The sequence below is a fragment of the Taudactylus pleione genome, unplaced genomic scaffold (assembly GCF_031769625.1).
Source record: "Taudactylus pleione unplaced genomic scaffold, aTauple2 ptg000114l, whole genome shotgun sequence".
In the NCBI taxonomy this organism is placed as follows: Eukaryota; Metazoa; Chordata; class Amphibia; order Anura; family Myobatrachidae; genus Taudactylus; species Taudactylus pleione.
The window spans coordinates 9,805,364-9,832,264 of record NW_028284516.1 but is presented as its reverse complement, the minus strand read 5'-3'; the positions used below and the strand labels follow the sequence as shown (position 1 = coordinate 9,832,264).

Genomic DNA, 26,901 nt, shown 5'->3' with positions numbered 1-26,901 from the left:
TGTCTCTGTAGTCCTGGAGCAAGATTCAGTGCACTGTAGTGATAAACTCCTAAGGCTACGCCAAACTACAACTCCCAGCAGCACGCAGGTAACCATCCTCCTCTCACGGCGCTGGTTTATAACTTGCTTGTACATGGACGCGCTATTGTCTACATGTGTTCCAGGAGCTGCGCAGTAGTGCTATGTCAGTCTTGTGCCTGTGAGTGCCTGTGAGTGAGGAGACTGAAGAGAGCAGTGATGTCCGCATATAGATGCCAAATCAGCTAAATCAAATGCCCCTCAGGCTTACTGATCTCTGTCATCAGGTAGGTGATGTGGCGGGTTACTCCAGCTGCATGCGTCCATTGACGTAGAAAGCCGGCCCGGGCCAGTGTGAAGGGGGCTTGACCTATTTGCAGGAGAAATGGCCATGCCCCTCAAAAATAAAAAACATTTTGCAGCACAGTCAAGGGGGGTGCTGTGAGCCCCCCAGCCCTGCGCAAATCCAAGGGGAGAGGGCGCGATCAGTGTGATCGTTAACCCCCCCACAGACAGAGGAGAATGCTGCTGCTGCTCAGCAGTAGTGAGCAGTCTCCCACCGCAGCCCAGCACACAGCAGCGTGTGCTGGACTGCTGATAAGTACCAGGGAGGGGAGCGGCATCGTACTCGGGCCCCTCCAGCAAGCCCGAGTAATTAGTACCCGCTCCCCCCACTTTTGGCGCCTCTGCATGCGCCTCAATCACAATTGTGCCTCTGTGTGTACACAACGTGGGCCGCATAAGCTGTGCAACCTTTTAGCAACTTTGACACATTAACAGTTGAAAAACATCAACCATTTGCATGAATATCCTTGAAAAGTCATGAGAACACAAGATAATACCGTAGAAATTAAGACGCGGTAATTTCTATAGCAATTCCCGCAGCTTTTTACTTGCAGCCCCCCTACAGGTGCAAAATCAGTAAAAATCCATATTTTAAGTTTAAAATGTCAGGACTTTCTTCAGAACCACTTGGACACCCCCTTATTGACTAATTAGGCAACTGAAAGTTTCCAATTTTCCAATTACCTTAATTAGTCCAAAAATTACATGTCATTATTGGTGATAAAAAAATTACCCTAAAATAAACTTTTTTTGTGTATTTCTGCACTCCAAATTTAATGAAGGTATTTATTTAAATTAAAAATAATTAATTTTTATCTTTATTTGTTTATTTTTTTTTTTATTTAATTTTGCAATTGGCCTCAAATTACCACAAAAAAAATAAATCACATTTTAGTTTTTATTTTTATTTTATTTTTATTTCTGCAGTTTTTTGGGGGTTTTGTATTTAAAAAAAAAAAGTTTGCTTTTTATAATTTTTTACCTTTTTTTTTTAAAATGCACAAATCAGCCATTTATAGCATTTTTAAAGATCTAAATATTTATCTTTGGGACAGTAATACACATTATTACTGATACCCAATGTATATATATTTTTAGGGTACAGGCTTTTAAAAAAATATCCACGGCTATTTGCAGTAAAAATTACCACAACCAATTTTTTTCAATTGGATATTGTGAAAATCGAGAGCGCACATACTCGCATTAAACAAAAAATGTGTACCTAATTAGATATGCCCCTAAGATGTTGATATTTTAATTTTGAAATATTTGGGCCTGGGGTGGCTGGGCATTGGCATATCTTATATGGGAGCAGTGCATGTGGTCCAAATGGACCCCTGGGTCCAGGAGGGACCACGCCGCACACCCTGCACCCATAGGGGTCTATTCATCATCACTTAATTTCTACAAAAGTAGGTGAAAATTAAGATTTTTACCTATTTTTGTAGAAATTAAGTGCCCGGATAATTCATCATTCTAGTAATGAAGGAGATATCACTGACAGCTCCTTGTTATAATTGTCCCACAATAATTTCCATTGTCACCACACTGTATGGGGATGTGGAAATTATGAAATTCATCAAGTTTCGAAAAAGCATTTTTTTCAGAACTTGACAGTGATACTGTATGCCAAGGCTTAAAGTGGTCCTGGAGAGGTGGAACTCATTTCCCCCGCCACCTACCCCCCCCCCTCCACACACATACTAGGCAGAGCTACTCTGAGAGGCCAGTGCAACTGTGAAAACTGTTGTGTATAGGAAACTTTAAAGTGAATGGCCAGGGGCCTGGGGGCAGTGAGGAGCTGATTGGTTGGCAGTTTATCACTTTCCAATGTAAAACTTTCCAGAACTTAGTACATCTGCCCCTTAAAAAGAAAAAAATGTTCTATATCATCGGTGTAACTCTTACACTGGAGAGACAATATCCTCCTACATCTCTACAGTGCCACCCCCCTTGCTACTCATCAGCGCCACCCCCACTGCATCCCACCAGCTTCATCCCCTTGCATCTAACCAGCTTTATCCCCTCTGCGTCTCTCCAATGCCATCCCCCACCATCTCTCCAGCACCATCTTCCTGTGCTTCACAAGCATCAGCCCCTCTCTATCTCACAAGTGCCATTCCTGTGTCTTCACTCCAACACCGTCCTCTTGTGTCTCTCCAGGTTACCCCCTTGTGTCCTTCCAGCAGCTCCTTGCTCGTGTCCCTCACCATTAGTTCCTTGCCCCTGTGTCCCTCTATCAGCAGCTCACCATCATGCCTGCCTTGGCCCCTGCTCCTCTTCACGGCTCCTCAGTGCATATGTTGTGTGCAAAAGAAGCCCCCGGGATGCAGGCCTACAAAGTGAGTAACAAGAGGGGCGGGCCGAGGGTGGAGGAGGAGGAACATGGAGGCAGGGGTGGTGGCTGCTGCCAGACAGAGTGGCTCTCTGTCTGTGGGACTTCTATGTAGGGATATGCCTGAGGCGGAACTAGTTCCGCCTACTATTAGAGGTGACGGAACTCAGTTCCGCCCCGATTCTGCCCACTTTAACCCCTGCTGTGCGCCACAATGAGATGGCATACAGAATCCGATACAGCAGAGGAAAAGATCCCTCCCTGCTGTGTCCTCTTACCTTACTGAAGCTTCCTCCCAGCTCCCTGAGCTCTCCTCCAGTGAGTCGAGAGCAAGGGAGAAGGCACAGCAGCGGTGGCGGGGAACTGATGCTATGGAGCTGTACTGTTTCAGCGGGTGTCCTCCTGCTGCTTCACTGTCTCTTCGCAGCCTGTCTTGAAAGCTGCGCATGCGCAGCTGCAAGACAGGCTTCGAAGAGACAGTGAAGCAGGAGAAATGTCCCCTTATTCCGAAAAAGCTGTCTTCACAAAATCAGCAGTTTTTCGGAAGTGATAACTAAGTATAGGAGACATGATGAATGCCTCCAATACTAAGATTGAACTTGCAGCGAGTTCAATCCTTAATTGTCACAGGGGATATTTTTCCATTAAAAATAGACCCCATATAATTATTATACATGCGCACTAGAGATGTCACCAGGAACATAAAGCAGGCGCCATGTTCCCAGAGACCTGAGCATGCGCAGTAGACCCTGGCACACAGTATACTGCACTGCCGGAGAGGAGAGGGCCCGCACAAAGACTGCACATGAGCCCTCACCTCTCTTAAACCGCCCCTGCGGCTGGGGAACTGATTTTTAGAACTTCAGTTTCTATTTACTGTATGTCAAAAGCTGACCATGCCACTGCTGTGCGCCCCCTGTTCCCAAACACGTGAAGTAGAGCACTCCCTGCAGCGTCCATAGGATGCTCTGAGCTGTTCTACAGTCTGCAGAGTGCGTGCTGCAGCAGCATTACTGACTGCAGGGTACCTGCGACCACAATGCTGGTACTGTGGGCCAGTGACAGTGCCACCCTCAGGGTTTTGCACTGCTCACACACCCCTAATTACTGCCCTGAACATACTATAAAGAGCGTTGCTATAATATTGAGGTAAATGATACGGCGAAATGGGCAGTATGGATGGCGTAGTGGATAGCATTACTGCCCCAAAGCACTGAGGTCACGAGTTCAATCTAAGATTATGGCCCATCTGTGATAAGTTTGTATGTTCTCCACCTGCTCGCATAGGTTTCCTCCCAAAAACACAATGGAAGTTTTATTCTGGCCTAAAACTAACCCTGGTGCATATGTGTGTCCATGATAGGGAATATAGACTGTGAGCCCCACGGCAGGGACTGTATTTATAACTAGAGTTATGCAATGTGTAAAAAACTATAGGTAATCGCTGGGGATGGTAAATAGTCAAAAAGTTGTGATGGTAGTGTTAAGGTGCATACACACAATGATTTTTTGAACGATTTGTCGTTAACGACGTCGTTATCGGTTAAATAATTGTTCAGTTTCTGAGTTATAACGATGAACGAAAATCGTTCAAGCGCGCTCCTGTTTGTAGTTTGTAGTTATCGTTCATCGTCCATTTCAGACTGTCCAACATAACGATTTTCATTAAGGGTAGGAACATTTTTCGTTCATCGTTGTAAAAATCGTTCATTACACTTCAAAAATCATTCACTTTTTCAAGGGAAAATGTGACAGAAAATCTGACAGAAAATCGTTGCTTACAAAATTGTTACGTGTGTATGCACCTTTAGAGTAACAATGATATTATGAATAAGTACATTAGATTGTCATGTGAACAGAATATAATATAAAGTACAGGACTACACAGAAATAATTATTAGTATGCTTATGTAAAAAGAAGATGAGGGGAGTAGTTGTCCTGCATTATTAATGATTTATAACAAGCTTTTATTTATTTCTTTATTTGGGTTTTGTGGCTCACACCGCACTCCCAGTCCCATGCGTTCTCCGGGCCCCCACACATGCTCCATAGAGCAGAACAAGGATAAAGGGCGATAAGTAACCTGTGTTGCTCGGGACAGTTTTTGCTGTGCCAGCTGAGCATCACTCATATCAGCACCATACACTGCAGGTCACAGCACATCCAGCCATCCCTAGTTTGAGTTAAAATAAAATAAAAAAAACAATGAAACATACTTCTGATTATGAATATGTGGATATACCAAATTTATATTGTAGAAGAAATAGATATGAGATCTAATTGTTTAAAATGTTTCAATTTGGCCAAAAAGAATGAAGAAGATGCGAAAAGCATTTTCTTCTAGAGTAAAATCTCACTGAAGACTTTATATGATGGAATTTCTCCAAAAAGAATGAGATACTGTACATTACTGAAATATAATAGTATTTGAACTCCCTAATTCACAGGTTCTCAAACTCGGTCTTCGGGACCCCAAACAGTGCACGTTTTCCAGGTCTCCTCATAGAATCGCAAGTGAAATAATTAGCTCCACATGTGGATCTTTTAAAATGTGTCAATGAGCAATGAATACACCTCTGCTCCTGCACAGTAACCTGGAAAACGTGATTTGTGTGGGGTTCTGAGGACCGAGTTTGAGAACCACTGGCCTACTTAATCAATTTGGTTAACACTACCAAGCTATACTGTATGCGGTTAATGTAACACTATTACCTGCAAAAAAAAAAATCAAAACTACAGTATACAAAACATTAAAAAAAAAAAATATTAAAAAGTTTGTGGTGAGACAAATAAATAGATTAGGTCAGAGGTTCCCAAACTCGGTCTTCAATGCACCGTTAAGCTGGCCACACACTAGACCAACTTTCATCCAACCATCCAACTTGTTGATTGGTTGGAATGAAAATCTGGTAAGGTATTAAAGCAAATGATAATCAGCAATTTGCTCCCAAATGCCGGAAAATGGACAAAAACTGTTGTTTGAACAAATTGTTTAGATCAAACATTTAACAAACTTGTCTGAATGACCATTTTCATCTGTTTTCTGGCATTTAGGAGCAAATTGCTGATCATCATTTACTCTCATACGTTACCAGATTTTAATTCCAACCAATCAACAAGTTGGATGGTTGGAGCAAGTTGGTCTAGTGTGTGGCCAGCTTAACAGTCCAGGTTTTAAGGATATCCATGATTGACCACAGATGACTTAATTAGTATCTCAGTCAATTTGATTTAACCACCTGTGCTCAACTATGGATATCTCTAAAACGTGAACTGTTGAGGAGCCTTTAGGACCGCGTTTGGGAACCTCTGGATTAGGTAAAGATATAAGATGTATTATGCAAATGTTTTAATTGTGTGATAAATACAGAGATGGGTAATAGGATTTGTTGGGACAGAAATTATATTTTAGTAAGATTGAACAGTTTTTAGAACAGATGTCAGTGCTCTTAGAGACCAGAGATTTTAGTGTTGGATGGAGATGAATAATATAATGCATTGTCTATACCACAGGTTCTCAAACTCGGTCCTCGGGACCCCACACGGTGCATGTTTTGCAGGTCTCACAGAATTACAGGTGAAATAATTAGCTACATCTGTGGATCTTTTAAAATGTGTCAGTGAGTAATGATTACACCTGTGCAGCTGCCAGGAGACCTGCAAAACATGACCTGTGTGGGGTCCTGAGGACCGAGTTTAAGAACCACTGGTCTATACACCTACTCTTGTCACTGTATTTAGACATTATGTAAATAATATGCATTGTCTTGTGAAATAAGCAGGATGTTCGGTATACAGTACAGTGTTTTGTGGCCCTGTCAAACTGTAACACAGGGATGTCTCAGGTCATTTAACTGAGACCTTATCTTCTTTCTGTTCTGAAGTCACAGAGCCATGAAGGCATTTGAGTAATGACAGAAAAACTATTTCATCTGCTTATTTAGTGGTACAAGTTCAGACAAGTAAAGTTTTCCAGGACATCATGGTCTATATATAAACTGGCATTATGTAAATTATGTTCACATCAAATATGTAATGCATACCTTATGTTAATGAAATACTTAAGTCTTATTTGCATTCATTAGGACTTATTTATATTTACCAAATGGTATGTAATAAAAATAGCAGCATATGCGGCTGGCACCAAGCCCCGCAACATAGGGCTCTGGTTCCTGCAGGAATCGTATGCCTCACAGGACTCCTTCAGCCTAGTTGGGTATTGGTATTTTTCATACCACCATTGGATTGGCCAACTAAAAGCTATATAATTTTTTTAATATTTCAGAGATTGGTGAATAGGTCACTGTAGTGTTGCGTAATAGGTTGGTTTGGATTAGATCTTGGTGGATGGCTGTAACTTTAGCAATGGAACTGGGAAGTGGTATCAAAAAACAATCTCTATGTATATTCATGCTTCAGTATATTCTGCAATATATGCAAGGAGGAATTCTGTACAACACTTTTTATTTAAAGGATCGTGTATTAATTTACACCCTATGTTGACTGAATGCAGTCAGTGGTGAAACGACCATGGTTGCAGGGACCCGGCGTGAGGTGGTTATGGGGCTCAGGGGTGAGCAGGATCCTTCGGCTCTCGAGGGCCCTGCTTGTCTCTTCTCAACATGTGCGAGGGTCAGCGAATGCACAGTGAACCCCCATCTTTCCTTTCAGTTCAGATGAGGGTATCTAGGGCAGGCACCCATGGACCTTCCTCCTGCCCTGAGTTTTCTGCAACATCTATTACACAATATTGGTCATTTTGACCGAAATTATGAGTCACAGATATGTTTGATCTATCTGGCAGTGTTTTCTTCAAGCGAAAGAGCTGCGTAATTATTACTGGCTTAGCTTCAATATCATTTCTAGATTCATGCTCAACTTTATTATAGATTTAGTTAAACAGTCACTGTAATAGAGAATCAGTTAGCAGACATAAACATGTTTACCTCCAGGCTTTGTGTTATACACATACATTATTTCTGCCAGTATTTAAATCTGCCATCTGCAGCAAATATCTTGGGGCAGGTTAAGATATTTTTGGATTGGAGCCTAGGCTCTCAAACTTCATAAGCCGAAAAGGCATATGTGACATGGTCCCATGAAACGTCCTTAATGATAAACATCAATTATAATAATTCCAAATCTGATCCGGCAATGGCATACACAAAATGTCATCCGGAACTTCAGATTCCTCATTATTGTAGCATCTTCCTTACTGTCGGGATCCTAAAACACAGTTCTCATATCATAGTTTTGTGGCTTCTAACTGTAAAATGTGATTGCTCAGTAGTGGTTGTATTGTGAGGTACATGTCAGGTTCTGGTTTTGTTGTGGACCCGGGGTGGTGATAGGAGCAGATACAGAAGCAGATTTAAATGAAAATGTGGAACTTTTAATGAGTGGCTTAGTAGACATGGAAATGGCAAAAGAAAAAGTCCAGGTATAGCACTGAAGTGCACTTGAGAACTGTAGTGAAGCTAATGGGAGAATGTCCAGATAGTGACAGGCAGGAACAGTCCAGTATGCAGGTTCGTGAGGCTGAAATAGATTGCAGGCTGTGGAGGCAGGGTGCAGGGTAACAGCTGACACAGGTACTCAGGCAAGGGAGAAGCAATAGGAGGAGGCAGGGGAATCCAGCAGGGTAAGGAGCAGGTTAGGTGAAGCAGGCTTAGGCAGAGATCCAACAGGCAGGCGGACAAGCTCAGGAACTCTCTCTCAGCTTGCGCTGAGAAACACGTTGCACTGGCAATGCAAGGGAGCTCTGAACTCCCTTAAATCCCCAGTGCTCAGCCGTGACTGGTCAGAGAGGAGCATGTGACACACCAGGATAGGGCGACTAGGTCACATGACCGGAGGCAAGATGGCGGCGCCCATGCTAGAGAGGAATGGAAGCACCATCCGGCCTAACCAGACCAGAGTGACAGTATGCCCGCACAGGACTACGCACAGCCAATGCACCCCGCCAGGCACCAGCGCCACCGCCAGACGCCCCTCGCCATAGCGTCTTCATAGGTATCACCTGCCGACCGCCATGCCGAGAAACCCTGGTCGTGACGGTACAGTATACAAGACAAATTGATGAAAGTCTGGAAAATAGGATTGAGATCATCTGCCATGGATCATTAGAGACTACAGGTAAAACAAGGAAAATAATGAATTAACAGGGCCAGATTATCTGTAAATTGATTTAGGCCCTGCCTAGGACCCACAGACGCCACCATCGGCAAGGAACCTAAGTCTACTAGTGAGTGATCTTACATACACTATTGTCCCTGTCCCATCAATTGCCCGCTGTCAAGCTGAGCTGACCCTAGGCTTGGAATGCATGCTCCTAGGCATCCAAATGACCTAGGCATTTGCCTAATTAGCTTATGCCTCTGTGGGAACCTAAAGCAAATGGCAAGCATACATTCCATAGCATAAATGTTTTATATTTGAAGAAAATGAGACAGCAATAACAATTTACAAACATACTAATAATAAGATAAATAGTAGCAATGAGAACATCAGTGCTGTGTGCAGTATTTGCAGGATAAAGGAGACAACAATAGTGGAAGTTGTAACCCCAATATTAGTTATAATGAGTAAGGAATGGTAGCAAATAGCACGCTCAGGTCTGGGGCAACACTATGGCACACCATAAAGTACTGTACTCTACTTGAACAGCTGCAAATAAGAACAATGGAAAAAAGGGTATAGTACTGTAGGCCCTTGGGTAACAAAAGCAATCTAATTTATAGGATAAGGTGTAGGGAAAGGAATAATCTCAGCAACGTACAGCAATCCAAGGCTTTGCCTTGTCTTGAACATACTGTCACATGTGCAAATAGCTCCAAGTGTGGTGCAGTGAAGTGTTTGACATGCAGCAGATGCTAACCAACCCTGGGAACTTAGAGGGTTCTCTGAACACAAAAGACCATAAGGCAATGTGGATAGGGTTGCAGTGATAGCAGCATTAACCTGAAGCAATTACAAGACAAGCGCTCTCTTTTCCTTTGAGCTAGTATAAGGTTCACTTTTTTCATACTAGGGGTGGGATGGATGGCGCATCGCATTTTGAATGCGATTTATCCTACCAGTCATTGCAAGATTAATGGCGTTTACTAATACCGTATGCTTGAAAAAAATCACAAAGGACAGCTCTCCCGGTAAGAGTTGTCATTTGCGATAGAAGGATTTCTGGGTTCATGACCCGGGAGTCCATCTGCGCAAGCGTTGAATAATGCACACACTGCGGAGGGTTCTGGGAGGGATCAGATTGAATCCCTCTCAGGGGGAAATGTGAATAAAAGCCCATAGGCTTCTATTAGGCAACGCCATCTAAAGATGGCGTTTGCCCACTGCATCCAAGCCCCGGAATGTATTGCATTCCGGAGCTTGGTGCATATGCGGTAAGTGGTCAAATCTCCGAAAACTGCAAAGATGCTTTGATGCATCCCACCCCATTGCCTCAAAATCGCTGTAATCTCGCCACTGAGATTTCGCAAACCTATTTGTGGTGTGGACAACATATTCATTTTAGGATAGATTAAACGGAAACTATGTATGTTCTTAAATCTTGTACATTGTATATCAATTGCAATCAGTGCCGAACCAATAATTGTTCTGTGATTTTAAACGCCTGTAGTACAATGAATCACTTCACATAATGCAATCATATATATGGTTCACCTTGATGGCTCTAATTATCATTCTTCTCTTTCAGATATGATATCAAGGCTCTTATTGGAAGGGGCAGTTTCAGCAGAGTTGTGAGAGTAGAGCACAAAGCTACGCGACAACCATTTGCCATTAAAATGATAGAAACACGAGCCAAGGAAGGAAAGGAAGTATGTGAGTCTGAACTGAATATCCTCAGAAGGGTCAGTCATCACAACATCATTCAGTTAATTGAAGTGTTTGAGTCTCATGACCGAGTGTACATGGTGATGGAACTGGCTACCGGTGGGGAGCTGTTTGACAGAATCATTTCGAAAGGATCATTCACTGAACGGGACGCCACCAAGGTTCTACAGATGGTTTTAGATGGAATAAACTATCTGCATGGACTGGGCATAACACATAGAGACCTAAAACCGGAAAATCTTCTCTATTACCACCCTGGAGCAGACTCAAAGATACTAGTTACTGATTTTGGTTTAGCAAACTCTGGTAATAAAGGTGGAGACTGGTCAATGAGGACCATATGTGGCACACCCGAATACATTGCTCCGGAAATTATTCTGAGAAAGCCTTACAGTAATGCAGTGGACATGTGGGCTCTCGGGGTCATCACCTATATTTTGCTTAGCGGATCTATGCCCTTTGAAGATGAAAACCGTACAAGACTTTACCGGATGATCCTTAAAGGAAAATACAGTTACTTAAGTGATGTGAGTATTCAGAGCTGAGGTTCATACAGTACATTACATTAGACACTATGGGGCCGATACAAAGTTACATGCAAGGCAGCCGCAATTACACTCACATTACACGCACAACTAAATGCTTGTATGTGCTCATATACAGAGTTTTACTGCACTGTCCCTACCTTAACGCCTGGTTAAATACTCATTATTATAAGCACAAGCTTGCAGCAGCCCTATAGGAGGGGCAAGAGATGTGTTTAAATTCAGACTGATCTCTGCATGTACACTGCTCAGAGGATGGGTGGGCTGGACAGCTTTGAAAACAAAACCGAACAACTGTTTTCAGGTATTGTCAGGCTGTGAATGATCATCATTCAGTACCATACACTAAACCACCATCCGAACATAGGAGATCCGAGTAAGATCCGAGTCTGGCTCGGGTTTTCCCGCCTAACTCGGAATCCAAAATGTCATCATGCCGCTGTCGGATTCTCACAGGTTTGGGATTCTATAAAGGTCCCGGGTTGCCATTTTCACTCCGGACAGAACAGACGTGCTCTGTGCTGCTTTGTCTGTGCATGTGTCCTCAACTTCTCAAGGGTGCAGTGTTGTTGGGCTGGGGCTGCTGTCACTGTTGTTCTGTCAATCAAGGGACTGGGGCTGCAGTACCTTCAAAGGGTTGGGGCTGCAGTACATAAAGGGCTGCTGCTGTGTTGTCCATAAAGGGGCTGGGGCTGCAGTACATAAAAGGGTGCTGCTGTGTTGTCCATAAAGGGGCTGGGGCTGCAGTACATAAAGGGATGCTGCTGTGTTGTTCATAAAGGGGCTGGGGCTGCAGTACATAAAGGGGTGCTGCTGTGTTGTCCATAAAGGGGCTGTGGCTGCAGTACATAAAGGGGTGCTGCTGTGTTGTCCTGTCCATCAAGTGGCTGGGGCTGCAGTACCATCAAGGGGCTGCAGTACAAAAAGGGGTGCTGCTGTGTTGTCCATAAAGGGGCTGCAGTACATAAAGGGGTGCTGCTGTGTTGTCCACAAAGGGGCTGGTGCTGCAGTACATAAAGGAGGACTGCAGTTCTGAAGGGGTGCTGCTGTGTTGTCCTGTCCATCAAGGGGCTGGGGCTGCAGTACCATCAAGGGGCTGGGGCTGCAGTACATAAAGGGGTGCTGCTGTGTTGTCCATATAGGGGCTGGTGCTGCAGTATATAAAGGGGGACTGCAGTTTATAAAGGGGTGCTGCTGTGTTGTCCTGTCCATCAAGGGGCTGGGGCTGCAATTCCATCAAGGGGCTGGGGCTGCAGTACATAAAGGGGTGCTGCTGTGTTGTCTATAAAGGGGCTAGGGCTGCAGTACATAAAGGGGTGCTGTGTCATCCAGGGGAGCTCTGTCTATCCAGGGGTGCTCTTCCCCAGTACATAAAGAGGTGCTGTTGTGTTGTCCATAAAGGGGCTGCAGTACATAAAGGGGGGCTGCAGTACATAAAGGGATGCTGCTGTGTTGTCCTGTCCATCAAGGGGCTAGGGCTGCAGTACATAAAGGGGTTCTGTGTCGTCCAGGGGTGCTCTTCCCCAGTGTCAAAAAAAGTTAAATAAAATTATCATTCCACAAAAAATAAAAACAAAATATCGACCACAGTTTATCATCCACGTATTGTAACACTATAAGTCATAGCACAGTGTGTTATTCTTATTCATAAAAAATATTGTGACACTAAGTGGTAGCCAAGTGTGTTATTCTTTTCTTCTTATTCATAAAAAATATTTTGACACTGTAAGTGGTAGCGCAGTGTTATTATTATTCATAAAAAATATTGTGATGCTGTTAGTGGCAGCGCAGTGTGTTATTTTTCTTATTCATAAAAAACCTTGTGACACTGTAAGTGGTAGCGCAGTGTGTTATTCTTCTCTTATTCATAAAAAATATTGTGACATTGTAAGTGGTAGCGCAGTGTGTTATTCTTTTCTACTTATTCATAAAAAAAGTCTTGTGACACTAAGTGGTAGCACAGTATGTTATTCTTTTCTTATTCATAAAAAAATTTGTGACACTGTAAGTCATTGATACCGCAATATAATATAGACATGTGTGTTGTACCCCACTTCATTCGTGTTTGTTGATATGGAGAACGATCAGTTGAGAAGAGAACAGGAACCACATACTAGTGCTGGAGCTGCTGCCAGTGCCACCAGTCATGACGATACTAGTCCGTCTACGTTATCTACTAAAACTGATGCCCAAGGGCATACAGGGCTTAAATCAGGGCATCTAAAATCAAAGAACCAATGTTTTAAAGTGGTAAAGCAAAAAACTTCAAAGGGAAAGTTAGCTGCAGAAAGACATAACATTGGCAATATTTCAACACACGAAGTGGCAGGGAAAGGCTAAGGCCTTGGCCTTTATTTATGACTGGTGGTTCTGCCTCTTATAATGATGTAAGCCCTTCTCCCTGTAAATGTTTCAAAAAAATTAAAATTGTTAATGCACAGGAACCAATTGTGCACTCAGAAATGTCACAAATCCCTGAGGAGGGTCTAAGGCTGGGTACACACCTAAAGATTTTCTGTCCAACCAGACAACTAGTTGATTGGTTGGAATGAAAATCTGGTAAGGTATGAAAGCAAATGACAATCAGCAATTTGCTCTCAAATGCCGGAAGATGGACAAAAACTGTTGTTTGAACAAATTGTTTAGATCAAACATTTAACAAACTTGTCTGAATGACCATTTTCATCTGTTTTCTGGCATTTAGGCGTAAATTGCTGATCATCATTTACTCTCATATGTTACCAGATTTTCATTCCAACCAATCAACTAGTTGGCTGGTTGGACAGAAAATCTTTAAGTGTTTACCCAGCTTAAGTGTGTTGGCGGGTGCCATGTGTGAGCCTGACCAATACTGTACTCTAAGAGGAGCCTCCTTCCACCACTTGTGCATCCTCTGCAAATGCGGGAATGAGCAGCACAAGTCACAATGCTGACATAGAAATTGAGGATGCTTCTGTGGAAGTGCACCAGGATGAGGAAGATATTTGTGTAGCTGATGCTAATAAGGATGTTGCTGATGAGGTTGCTGATGAGGATGTTGTTTGTGTAAACGAGGCTCTAGTGGAAACAGTTGTTGCCCGTGATAAGGAAAAAAGCCCATTGTCATGCTTGGGCATAAAACAAAAAAATCCACATCTTATGTTTGAAATCATTTCTACCCAAATCCAGACAATTGTCAAGCCATCTGTACCCTTTGTAATGCCAGAGTAAGTAGAGGTAGGGACCCTAACCATCTAGGAACCTCCTCCCTGTTACGTCATCTACAGCGTATCCATGCAACGTGTTTGCAAAATTCAGAAACTTTGGCTAAAAAAGTAACAACAAGCAGTCCAGCATCAGCTAGCTCCCTTCATCAGCTAGATCCAAGCACCTGCCATCTTCACCACTAACACCTTTATCAACAATATCCTCAATCATGATTGGAACTAGTCCTGCATCCAATTAGTTAAGGCTAACTCAGTCCTCCCTTATCCTGAATTCATCAGAAGAATCCTTGAGCACTACTGCTGCTGGGAGTGGACCTTCATCCCAGAAGGGGACCATGAAGACTACTAGTAGTAGTTCAAAAAAACAATTGAACAATCCTTTGCAAGGGGGAGCAAGTATGACAGCAGTCACCCAGTTGCACAGCGGATCACTGATGCCATAACATCCATGCTGGTATTAGATGTGTGTCCGATATCCGCCATTCATGCAGTGGGTTTTAGACAGTTAATTGAGGTCCTGTGTCCCCGCTACCAAATCCCATCTAGGTTCCACTTCACTAGAAAAGCAATTCCCAGCCTGTACAGGGACGTTAAAAAAACAGTGTCCTCCAAAATGCTGTTGTACCCATTGTCCAGTTAACCACAGATATGTGGACAAGTGGAACAGGACATATGCAAGATTACATGACTGTAACAACCCACCGGGTGTGTATTGCCTTCAGCTGCACCGACAGCAGCAGCATCTAAGAAACAGCAGCTCATTGAAAGGCACTCTGTGTATCACCGGTTTCACTAAGAGGCATACCACTGACAACCTCTTAGAAAAACTCAGGGAAGTCATTGCAAAATGGCTTACCCCGCTTGGACTTTCTTCGATTTCTGATTTTTTACAATGCCACCAATATTGTTAGAGCATTACAGCAGGGTGAATTTCAACACTGCCTCTGGGCCATGCAGCAGCCTTGGGGGATGGTATAACTTGGCCAGATGTAGCCCGTGGGTTGTTGAATATGAAGCAGCGACTGGGCTGTGTGGCGGCCTTGAGGGCTGGAGCAACTTGGCTAGATGCGGCCGAAGCCGGAAATAACAGAAGCAAAGTCACTGGTGTAGGAGCGCGGGACTGCGCCCTGATGTTGCTGGAGTGCGGCCGAGTTGACACAAGCAGCTGACGCTGTAATGCGGCCTGGGCCGCCGAGTTGACACAAGCAGCTGATGCTGCAGTGCGGCCTGTGCCACCTGGATGACACAAACGGCAGGTAGATAATATGCAGGACTGTGCTGTCTGGATGACACAAACGGCAGAAGAACAATATACTATAGGAGGCAGGAATGCTGGAGCTCAACTGAAAGACAGGAGACAAAGACAGAAACGGAAACACGAAAACTCAATCATCAGCATGGAGTGAAGGGCTGGCTGTGATTTAACAGATACAAGGTCCAATCAGAGGAAGTCCTGCAAGCCTCCCTAATGACAGACCAGTGTGCAGCTGGCCTGTGCACACTGACAAGACAATTAATTAGTGAGCAGATAATACTGTGCACATGTGATCAGCACACAGACAGACAGGATTAAATGCAAAGTTCTAGTAGCAACTAAGACTGGAAACTGCAACCAAGATGATCTGCTAACCGCAGATCCTAACAGTACCCCTCCCTTGATGAGGAGTAAAGGAACTCCTAGACCCTGGTTTGTCTGGAAAGTCCTGGAAGAACCTTCTCTTCAGGGTAGGAGCAAGCAAAGAGCTTTCCGGAACCCAGGAACGCTCCTCCAGACCATATCCCTTCCAGTGGACAAGAAATTGAAGAGATCCACGAGATATTCTGGAGTCCAGGATCTTCTCCACAACAAACTCCTGGCGCCCCTGGACGAGTACTGGTGGAGGCCTGACTGAATGCCTAGCCCGAGGATAAGCTCACATTGATGCCCAGAAACATCTCCAAAATCGGGCCAAGAATTGTGTTCCATGATCCCAGACGATATCCATGGAGAGACCATGAAGTCTGAAGACTTGTTGTAGAAAGAGTGCTGACAGTTCCTTCGCAGAAGGTAATTTGGCAAGAGAAACAAAATGTACCATCTTGGAGAACCGATCCACAATGGTCCAAATGACAGAACAATGGGCAGAGACTGTAAGATCTACAACAAAGTCCATAGCAATACGGGTCCATGGCTTAACAGGCGTAGGCAGAGGACACAGAAGCCCTTGAGAAGTGGTTATTTATAGAACAGACATTGCATGCCTGGACAAATTCACGAATGCATCGAGACATGGACTGCCACCAGATAGAACGAAACAGAAGTTCTAAAGTTCTAGCGATGCCTGGATGACCTACCACCTTGGAACAATGGTAGTCCTTCAACACATCCTTACGAAGTTTCTCAGGAACAAAGAGTACACCCAATGGTTTCTCCAGAGGAGCATTGTTAAATGCCGTCTTCCACTCGTCTCCTTCTCTTCAGCCAGGGTAACCACAGGACAACTGGAGCCAGCGGACACAGAAGGAGTAGAAATGACAGTTCCTCCCGATGCAGAGCTCCCACGGCAAATTGCAATGAAGGGGTCCGGCAAACGACTGGAAGCTTGGAAAGATTTGACCCGTTCAGACCAATAACCGACACAGGTGTGGATAAGGGTTCAGATTCTAGACCCAAAGTCTTGAAAAAGGTTATGTCCATGAAATTTTCCGCAACTCCACTATCAATGAATGCAAGAACGGAGACTTGGTTGTGAGGGAGAGAGATAATTGCGGAAATAAGGACAGAATTTTCCAGGGAGATGGATCGAAGGCCTAGATGTACCTCCCCTAGCTCATCTAGACCTTGCCTTTTCCCGACTTGAGTGGGCAAAGCTGAGCTATATGTCTTTTACCACCACAGTACAGACACAGACCCAACGCACGTCTCCTCCGTTTCTCTTCGGCCGAAAGACGAAATGCTCGAAGTTGCATTGGTTCCTCGGACTCAGGCGGTGCTAATGGAGAACATGGAGGCAGAGACGGCAATTTCTTCTCCACACGACGTTCACGGAGTCGTCGGTCGATGCGAATAACCAGATTCATGAGGTCATCCAGAGAACTAGGGGCTGGATACTGGACTAAGATATCCTTAATCTCGTCAGACAGCCCACAACGAAACTGGCTTCGCAAAGCTGGGTCATTCCAGCTGGAGTCAACCGCCCACCTCTGGAATTCTGGGCAGTAGTCCTTAGCGGCCTTATTTTCCTGCTTCAGAGACCTGAGGCTAGCCTCTGCCATTGCCGTTTTATCGAGGTCATCATAAAGGAGCCCTAAGCGGCAAAGAATGCCTCGACCATCAGCAGTGCAGAGCTAGTTGAGGGAAGACCAAAGGCCCATGTTTGTGGGTCACCCTGTAACAAAGAGATAACTATCCCTACTCGTTGGGCTACAGAACCCGAGGACCTAGGTGATTGCTCCCCCCCTCAGGCATAGGAGATTGCTGTGAGTGCTTTTAGCAGCCGCAAGCAATCTCCCACTGCATCCCAGCACATGCTGTGTGCTGGGCTGCTGCGAGGGAAGGAGGAGGAAGAAAGGGGGGGGTGCCGGGCCCCACTGGAAGCCCGGGCAAATTGTACCCGCTCCCCCCCCTCTCGACAGCCCTGGGTCTATTCATTATTACTTAAAATTAGGGATGTGCAGGCTCGGATAGGTTCGAGTTTGCACGTTGAGTTCGGATTTTTCCCTCCAAAAAAACGGAACTCAGAAAGAGGCAAAACGTCATCTTGCATGGACGAACATCATCACTCCTAGATAGTTTCCTCTGCCTGCTCTAACTTTGATACTGCTGCACAAGCGATGCTTCCATTCTCATAAGCTGCCCAGCCACCACTTCCATTCACATAAGCGAAGCATGCATATAACAGCAGCTGAAAGTGTTTACTAAAATTCATATTCATTTTGGTTTTATTTTTCTCTATTATCCCGGTCGCTGCATGCGGCTGCTACTCCAGTGTGAAGCGTCTCCCCTCTCTCTGTTCCCCGGTGGCACTTGTAAGTGCTTCTCCTAAGTAAATAAACAGTTATTTAAGCACTTACAAGTGCCATCAGGGACCGGAGAGAGGGGAGACGCGTCTCATGCAACAGGGGGACTGGGGGGGGGGGGGGAATTTGCTTTGGTGTTTCTGGGTGTAACCTGTGAGGATGATGAGGATGACGAGAGCACCTTATTTGTGTCCTAATTGTGTTGTTAGGTGGTATGATGATGTAGCCTGTTGTCAGATTTTCCAAGTTCCAGAATGTGCAGCATTGGCCCTCAGTGAATCGTGTGCCGGCCGACGGTACAAATGCACTTTAAGTGCCGACTCTGAATTTGGAATCAGAGTTATAATGAAAATATTCCTTTCCGCTTTGTGACAAATAGGGCTTTTTATCTGTAAATGTCATTGGTCCATATTAAATGAAATGGAAAGGAAGTGAGAAATCGTAATGAGTTACAGGGGCGCCGAGACTGATGGTGCTGGTAGACAGAAGCTGGGGCCTCCAAAAGGGTCATAACATCTCCATAAGGGTCTACTAAGCATGATGGGATGTGGCCAAACCCCATTATTTGCCACACCCTTGAAAGTACAGGCGCCTAGAAGTTTGCATGGTGGCTATGATGAGTTAATATATTGGGAAAGGGGGTACACCTACTCACCCCTCCGGCTCCCTGCGGTCTGATAATTAAAAAGGATCCTGAGATGCCCTGAAACACACTTGAATACACTTTTTCATTTACTTTTGCAATAATGTTAATAAGGTAAATTGTGAATAACCAACCATGGACCTTTGTTGTAAAAGACCATAATAAAAGAGGTAATAATATTCATTAATACATAATGAGTCTGAAACAGTGAGATAAATTATGGCTGTATCCAACACTCTACTTACAAGAACAAAGTATGAACAGATCATATAAAATCAAGGTAAGCAAATATTTTTAAAACACATGCTGATCTGCATACAGTAACATGCAAATACATAAGATGACAAAGAACATATAAGGTAATCTGTGTGTGGGTGTTACTCTGGCGCTTGGTAACCATCAGTGTCTCTCTCGAGGACTGGAAATCCTGGCCTCTATCAACCTTTTAACCCTCTTAACCCACTTAAACCTCTTAATGCTACATTTGTTCTGCTACACACGCTGTTTGCATCTCTGGAAATTGAATTTAGCTTTGTGGTTTTCTTGTACTTATTGTGTACTCAACAAAGTTTATCCTTTTGGACAGTTTAGTGATTGTTGTATAAAACAAGCATGTCTGTGGTGTTATCCCATCATCAACTTATGATTGTAAGCTCTTACAAGCTCGCACCTTCTGTTTTAAGATATGTTCCTTGTACTGGTAACATTGCGGGCCTGATTCTAAGCCACACGCGGCTCCGTATGTGGCCACATGTAGCGCATTTAGCAAATTGCTCATTTGCTCCATAGTGAACACATGCATATTTGCGTATCTCATGGGGTCAATTCTGATCACTATTTTTCTTTACGTGAGATGTGTGATTCACGGTGTCACCACGCATACAGGTGGCCGTGTCATGGGAGTGTTATGGGGATGTAGCCCAGAGTTGCGCCCTATTCCGAGTCATGCTTACGCTAAGGGGACGGATCTCTCGCACTCAGCTTAGGTTGGTGCTATGTAAGTACATGATAATAATAGGAATGATAATAATGACTACAATAATACAATACAACATAATAATAATAATACAATAATATAATACAATAATAATTATTGTTATAATATCTACTGTGTCTCAAAAAACAAACAAACAATAAAGCATTTGTTTATGTGGAATTTGATCAGTGTTACAAAATATGCTTTTATTTAGCGTGAAGTTTAATGGCTTCTAGCTTTTAACAAAAGTGCTTGATAGAAATCAAAATCATCCAAGGTTCTGTCAAGAGAACTAATGTCTATGTAAAAATGTCTTTTAACATTTTTTTTAATGCAAATTGCTAAAATGTTTTGTTTTTATTTTATTTAAAAAAATAAAAAAAAGTCATTCAAAAACAATATTGAAAATGAAGATTTGTACCAAATGACTATATTAATTGTTTAATACATATCCATTATCAGCTAAGGCTGATGCAACTTTAAGCTGGAAACACACTCTTGTGTGGCCCTACATGAGCATGTAGAGTGACTTTGTAAACTGTTGTCCACTATGGGCCCATGGCCCTGATTAAGAGCCGCTCGCTGCCCGCACGCAGGGATTGTGGGTGTGTTTTGTTTTGTCCTCTGGCCGCTCGCAAAGCTGTGGGAGACCACCCACAGCTTGTGCGAGCGTCCAGGAGACCATCACGATAATCGCGACTATCGGCCTTGCGACGAGACCCTACGGTAGGGTCTAGGCTGCCGCAAGGCCGAGTGGACTTTCTGCTCTAATAGAGCAGGAAGCCCACTACTGACATCCTAAGGGAACGCCTGCTTTTGTCCAGCCACCCCCCCTACCCGCCCACAAAACGGGGCGAGCTGTCACTCACCATCGACAGCTGCCCCGTCTTGTTGTGAGCCCCGTAGCAGCTGAACTTCAGTTGCTCGGCAGGGCTCACGCACGCCGGACGCGCCGCATGCGCAGTGCCTCAACCTCGGGCCGCTTGCGAGCGCACAGCGCTTGTGAGCGGCTCTGAATCAGGACCCATGTGTATTGTCATCTTTTCATAGGCCCATATGCATAAGAGCCAAAAGGCTGGATCTTGTCCAATGATTTATGAACAGTGATCTTATCGATCTACAGTTGGACCAAGCAGTGGGTCGCTTGAGTATATGAGATCTAAGCATGGGCCTGATTCAGACCCACTCGCGAGCGGCTGTCCGCTCGCAAGTGGGTCGATGTTCTGCACTGAGCATGCGCACGACGGAGGGAGCTCCGTCGTGCGCATGCGCCAGACGCGACGAGCGAAGGACTTTCCTTCGCTCGTTGTGTCTGATCAAAGGGGGCGTGCTGTCGATGTTGATTGACAGCACGCCCCCTTTGGTGGGCGTGCCGGGGGCGTGCCTCCCTGACGGGGGCGTTCCTAAGGGAACGCCTACCGTCAGAAGCTGGCCCACTGACATCACTAGTGATGTCAGTGGGTGTGATTTTGGCTCTGATAGAGCCAAAATCACTACGGGCCTTGCGGTTGAAAACCTCAACCGCAGGCTCCGGCTCGCAGTTTCGATGGTCGCGATGGTCAAGACCATCGCGGCCATCAAACTGCACGCTCGTATAGGCTGTGGGTGGTGACCCACAGCTATACGAGCGTCCAGGAGGACGCTCCATAGTTATGGAGGACGGCCCTCATTCAGAGCGTGCGCTCTGCTCAGAGCGTACGGCTCTGAATGAGGGCCCATGTTCGTTGTGATAACTTTACTATTTTATTTAAAAATAAAATGTTTTTATGTTTTTCAGCCTTGGCCAAATGTTTCCAATCTCGCAAAGGACTTTATAGACCGTTTGCTCACTGTGGATTCCAATGATCGATTGTCGGCAAGTGATGCCACACAACATCAATGGATCAAGTCTATGGCTGCATCATCATCCATGAAGAACCTTCACAGGTCCATCTCACAAAACATGAAAAGAAGGGTTTCATCCAGGTGCCAGAGCACCAAATCGGAGCAGTCCCTGAAATCTGGCCATTCCAACAAGTCCCGGCGCATGAGAGAGATTATGGAACGCAACTTGCGTTACCAGGCACATGTTCTGAGCGATGATGCCTGAGAATTTACACAACATTTTACCTCCGCAAAAATGAAAAAATATTTTTTTATGATGCACATCTGGTTTACTTATTATTTCTGTAGGAAAATGCAATGCATTTCAGCCGAAGTCCCAAAAAATAGTAGTTCCTGGTGTAATTATTACATGACACACATCTTCACCTCTTCTGAATGAAGCTTGTAAATAATACTATGTTCAAATAATGTGTACATAGTAATGGTCCTTTATATATTATGGATGTCACTTTGTGTGTTTGAGTAGCAGGAGTGGTCCTTAGGAAAGATTTTATGTTGTATATTATTTCTTCATGTTAAGTTTGTTTTGTTATACTATAATGGACTTTTGGTTTTAGATCTGAGATATTAAATTCTTAAAGCTGAGAGAATTAAATGTGATTTTCTTAAATAGTTTCCTGATGCTTGCAATTATTATTATTATAAAAAGCTGTTTATCAAATGGAAAAATTATACAATTTATTAATTGTCAAAAATAAAGGACTTTGAGAGAATAGGGTTGTAAGGAGACAGGGTTCACCCGGGCGACGTATGTCCCAGTGAATATCTTAACAGTCTAGCTGAAATTGTTTGATTTTTTTCCTGGCTGAAAAACTCACGTGTTTCATGATACCTTAACTCAGGGAGCTGTAAAGTTTGATAAGTAGAGTTTCTGTAGTGTGACCTATAATATGTCATCATGCATGACAGTCAGCTTGGAGATTTAAGAACTGATTCAGAGATGTACACAAGTCGGCCGCACACACAGAATGAAATATGGATATGATATGCACAGTTCAGCGCGTTTCTGTGATCGCACTACCCTTATGAATCTGCTTGTTCAAGTAGCCATTATCACCACCAGTGAACACTTATAGCTGCCCTATTCCTGATGCAAGAGATCCATCTGGAATCAACCAGGTCTTTGCATACACACAAATCCCACAATTACGTATACATACCTTTGGCACACCCTTACTACACTAAAGCTGCATACACACAAGACGATGTGTTGTTTGTATGATATTGGTGAAAGATTTCCCTTGAACTCTCTATAGTGCATGACAAACGATATTGGGTGTACACACTGAGAGATATCTTTCAGTGAAGTCATTCTGCCACATCTCTGAACAGGCAATTCTTGATGACCTGCATGTACGGACGACCAAAGATATCATTATCATCCAGCGGAAGCGCGCATCATTGTTCATTCATTGCATACACACGGAACGATATGAACGATATATCATTGAACGATATTGTTATCGTTCAATGATACCGTCTCGTGTGTATGCCCCTTTAGCCTGCCTGCGGTCTCCCTGTTATAGCCCACTTATTCCCGATCAGCTGCTAGTGAAGTTGCCACTGAGATGAATACTATTCTGAATCGTCTATACATGCCTGCATTTAGTTTGGACTTGCGTGCAGCTCTGCCTAGGCTCCTTATGGTTTCATTTCAAATAATGTATTAATATTCTACAAGTTAGGAATTGATATAAAAAATTTGAAAAATATGATTAATGAGCAGCGAATCAGTGTGCTGTGTTAGATGGGAGGGTTCTTGATTTGTTTATGGCCTGGGAATCAGACTAAAGAAGAATTACACCCACATACTATAAACATAGTGTTAGCTGGAGTTCCTTATGCCATGAAAACGTACAAATAGTGTTTATTCTTACTTATTGATGCCCTAGTCCACAGGTTCCCAGGGTTAGTCCTACGCTGTAAACAGAAAAAATGTGTACACTTGCCAATTAGCTACTGGTTGTCAGCCTCTGATAGGTAAAACTGAAAAGATATAAGAACCAGCGCTCGTTAAACAAAATATTTGACTAAAAAAAGAATGTATGAGAAATGGATGTAAAAACACTAAAGCAGCATATTTAATAAATATAATAATAAAACAAAGATTTCAAGCACAATAGCATAAAGGGATCTTCAACATATAATCAAATATTGTAAAACCACTGCTAGGAGGACTCCTGTGTAACGTCGTTTTTAAACAGCATTTAGGACATTTTTTGGACAATCATTTCGTTGTTCAAACAGCAAATATTTACAAAGTGGTTACTGTGTTGTTAGAAAATCCGGATAAAGCAATGATGTCCACAGATATTAAAATGTCCAAAGTCCGCTGGATAATGCCAAGACCAGAATTCACAACAGTGCAGGAGTCTCATTCACAAATACGCATTTGAAGAAGGAGCTGGAGGGGTCCAGCGAAACGCGTTAATCGATTTTAAACCTACCATCACTGCGTATTTGTGGATGAGACTCCTGCACAATTGTGAATTCTGGTCTTGGCATTATCCAGCGGACTTTGGCCTTATTAATATCTGTGTACATCATTGCTTTATCCGGATTCTCTTAACACACAGCTACAAGTGGATTGCCTACCTCAGCCCTGCCACCTGCAGATCCTCGCTAATGGGACTGTTTCTACCAGCACAGTAACCACTTGGAAAAAATTTGCTCTTTACACAGGAGTCCTCCTAGCAGTGGTTTTACAATATTTGATTATATGTTGAAGATCCGTTTATGCTATTGTGCTTTTGTTTTATTATATTTATTAAATATGCTGCTTTTGTGTTTTTACATCCGTTTCTCATACTTTCTTGTTTAGTAAAATATTTGGTTTAACGAGCGCTGGTTCTTATACCTTTTTAGTCCTACACTGTGATCCTATTTCCCTCAATATCAAACCTTTTCCAAAAAAACAGCTGATTTGTCAGTGTTCATACGCTGTGAACGTCATACCCATACGAATGGGAAGTTTATATAGAAGTAACATAAATAACATTGAGGCTTGTTTGCAGGTGAGTGTATCGGAGAGATCCAGATCAAAGGGAATTACTGTATAACTTTGAATTTTTTTTTTAAATTAAACTGTACTCAAAATAGCATCTATTTTACAGGGGTTCATTCTGCTACAGCCATGATTTATTGAATTATCCATATACACTTTCACTGAATGTAGCTTATATTTATCTGTACTGCTATGACTAAGCTAATGTAGCCTAGTGCAACAAGGTGTCGGTGGAGCGTGGAAAACAGAATTGACATAATGTAACTCATATAGGTGTTATCTCTCCTATGCTTAGTACATCTACCTATTACTGTTTTTAATGTACCTATGGCACAAGACACAGAGCGCTGCCTGCTGACATGGAACTGTAACAGTCGGCTACTTCTCACAAGTGAGGCCAACAAAGGTTGCTCCATATCAGTTATAAACTTTGTGTTTTGCTCTGCGCTCTGATGTCACAGGGTATAAGAGGGATGGGCAAAAAAGGAATGGGACACCTGTGGCACTTCCATCGATGTCACAGAGTATGAAGTGGGTGGGTACCCAAGGAATGGGACACCTGTGGCACTTCCATCGATGTCACAGAGTATGAGGGGGGTGGACACCCAAGGAATGGGATACCTGTGGCCCTTCCATCAACGTTACAGGGTATGAGGGGGGTGGGCACCCAAGGAATGGGATACCTGTGGCACTTCCATCAACGTCACAGGGTATGAGGGGGGTGGGCACCCAAGGAATGAGACACCTGTGGCACTTTTATCGACCCTCAACCCAATGCAGCTACTGCTACACTTCATTACCTTTGTTGTTCAGAGTTCCCGACACCCATATTGCTATTTGCAGTTATGCCTTAAGGCAGTGTTTCCCAAACACTCTTCTTAAGGCACCCTAACAGTCCAGGCTTTAAGGATAACCATGCTTGTGCATAGGTTACTTAATTAGTGCCTTATGTTGATGTAATCATTTGTGCTCAAGCATGGATAGCCTTAACACCTGATCTGTTAGGGTGCTTTGAGGACCAAGTTTGGGAAACACTGCCTTAATGAGATGAATCTGATATTCTGAGAGACGAGCAGTCAAAGCATCACAAGCATTGAATACAAAGCTGAAATGCTAAAGAGATCAAGGCAATTCAATGTACTTTAGTTTCAGAGGATGTAATTAGTTAATTAAGGTGATGTTGTCATTGTTTCACACAGAAGTGACTCGATTCATAATCACTGTAATGAGTATATTGTTATTGACTATAAGATGATCTGCAATGCTGTAGCAATTGATAGGTTACAAGTCAGGTAATTTATTAGCATTAAATATTTGTGGGATATTCCCAGAAAACAGAAGTTCTCGGGGGTACCCGCAAATATTAAGGATCTTCCATATGTACTATGGAGGAATTGCAGCAAATATCTGTGTTATTTACCACAGTCCCTCTCTTTTCTTTCTTAAATGCAGCCCTCATTTACATGGGGGCTGCTGTGCTGCCGGATTTGCCAAGCTCCGGAATGGGACTCAGGGCCTGATTCAGAGCCGGACGCTCTGAAAGAGCGCTCGCTCTGAATCAGGGCGTTTTTTCTTGTTTTTGGTGCGGCCTCCGGGCCGCTCGCATAGCTGTGGGTGACCACCCACAGCTATTGCGAGCGGCCAGGTGATGGTCACGATGGTCTCGACCAGCGCGGCTTGCAACAAGACCCTTGCGGTAGGGTCTCGTTCCTGCAAGCCCCAGTGAGCTTCTGGCTCTTAAAAGAGCCGGAAGCTCACCACTGACATCACTCGTAATATCAGTGGGGCTGCCCCCAAATGGCAGGTGTTCCGTCGGGAACGCCTCCGTTTGGCCAGTCACCCCCCCTGCCCGCCTCCAAAACAGTGCGAGTTGTCGATCAAAATCAACAGCCGCCCCTTTTGGTGCGAGACCCGGAGCGGCGGAGCGCCCGTCACAAGCCGGGTCTCGCGCATGCGCACGTCGGAGCCGGCTCCAGCGTGCATATACGCAGTGGCCAAACATTGACCCGCTCGCGAGCGGGTCTGAATCAGGCCCACACACCACAGCTTGGCCCCGATAGGTAACGCCATCTCCAGATGGCATTATTCTATAGTAGCATA

At 43.9% G+C, this 26,901-nt stretch overlaps 1 protein-coding gene across 3 annotated transcripts in view; it reads left to right on the top strand.

The window, feature by feature from the left end:
* Positions 1–22,407, top strand: part of PSKH2 (protein serine kinase H2) — a 50,575-nt gene extending 28,168 nt beyond the window's left edge. For all 3 annotated transcript variants that reach the window (XM_088471530.1, XM_088471531.1, XM_088471529.1), the window contains exons 3-4: positions 10,405–11,071; positions 21,691–22,407. In XM_088471530.1, the coding sequence (XP_088327656.1) occupies positions 10,405–11,071; positions 21,691–22,002 (979 nt within the window). In that variant the 3' untranslated portion in view covers positions 22,003–22,407. The remainder of the gene's footprint in view (positions 1–10,404; positions 11,072–21,690) is intronic.
* The last annotated feature ends 4,494 nt before the right edge of the window (positions 22,408–26,901 follow it).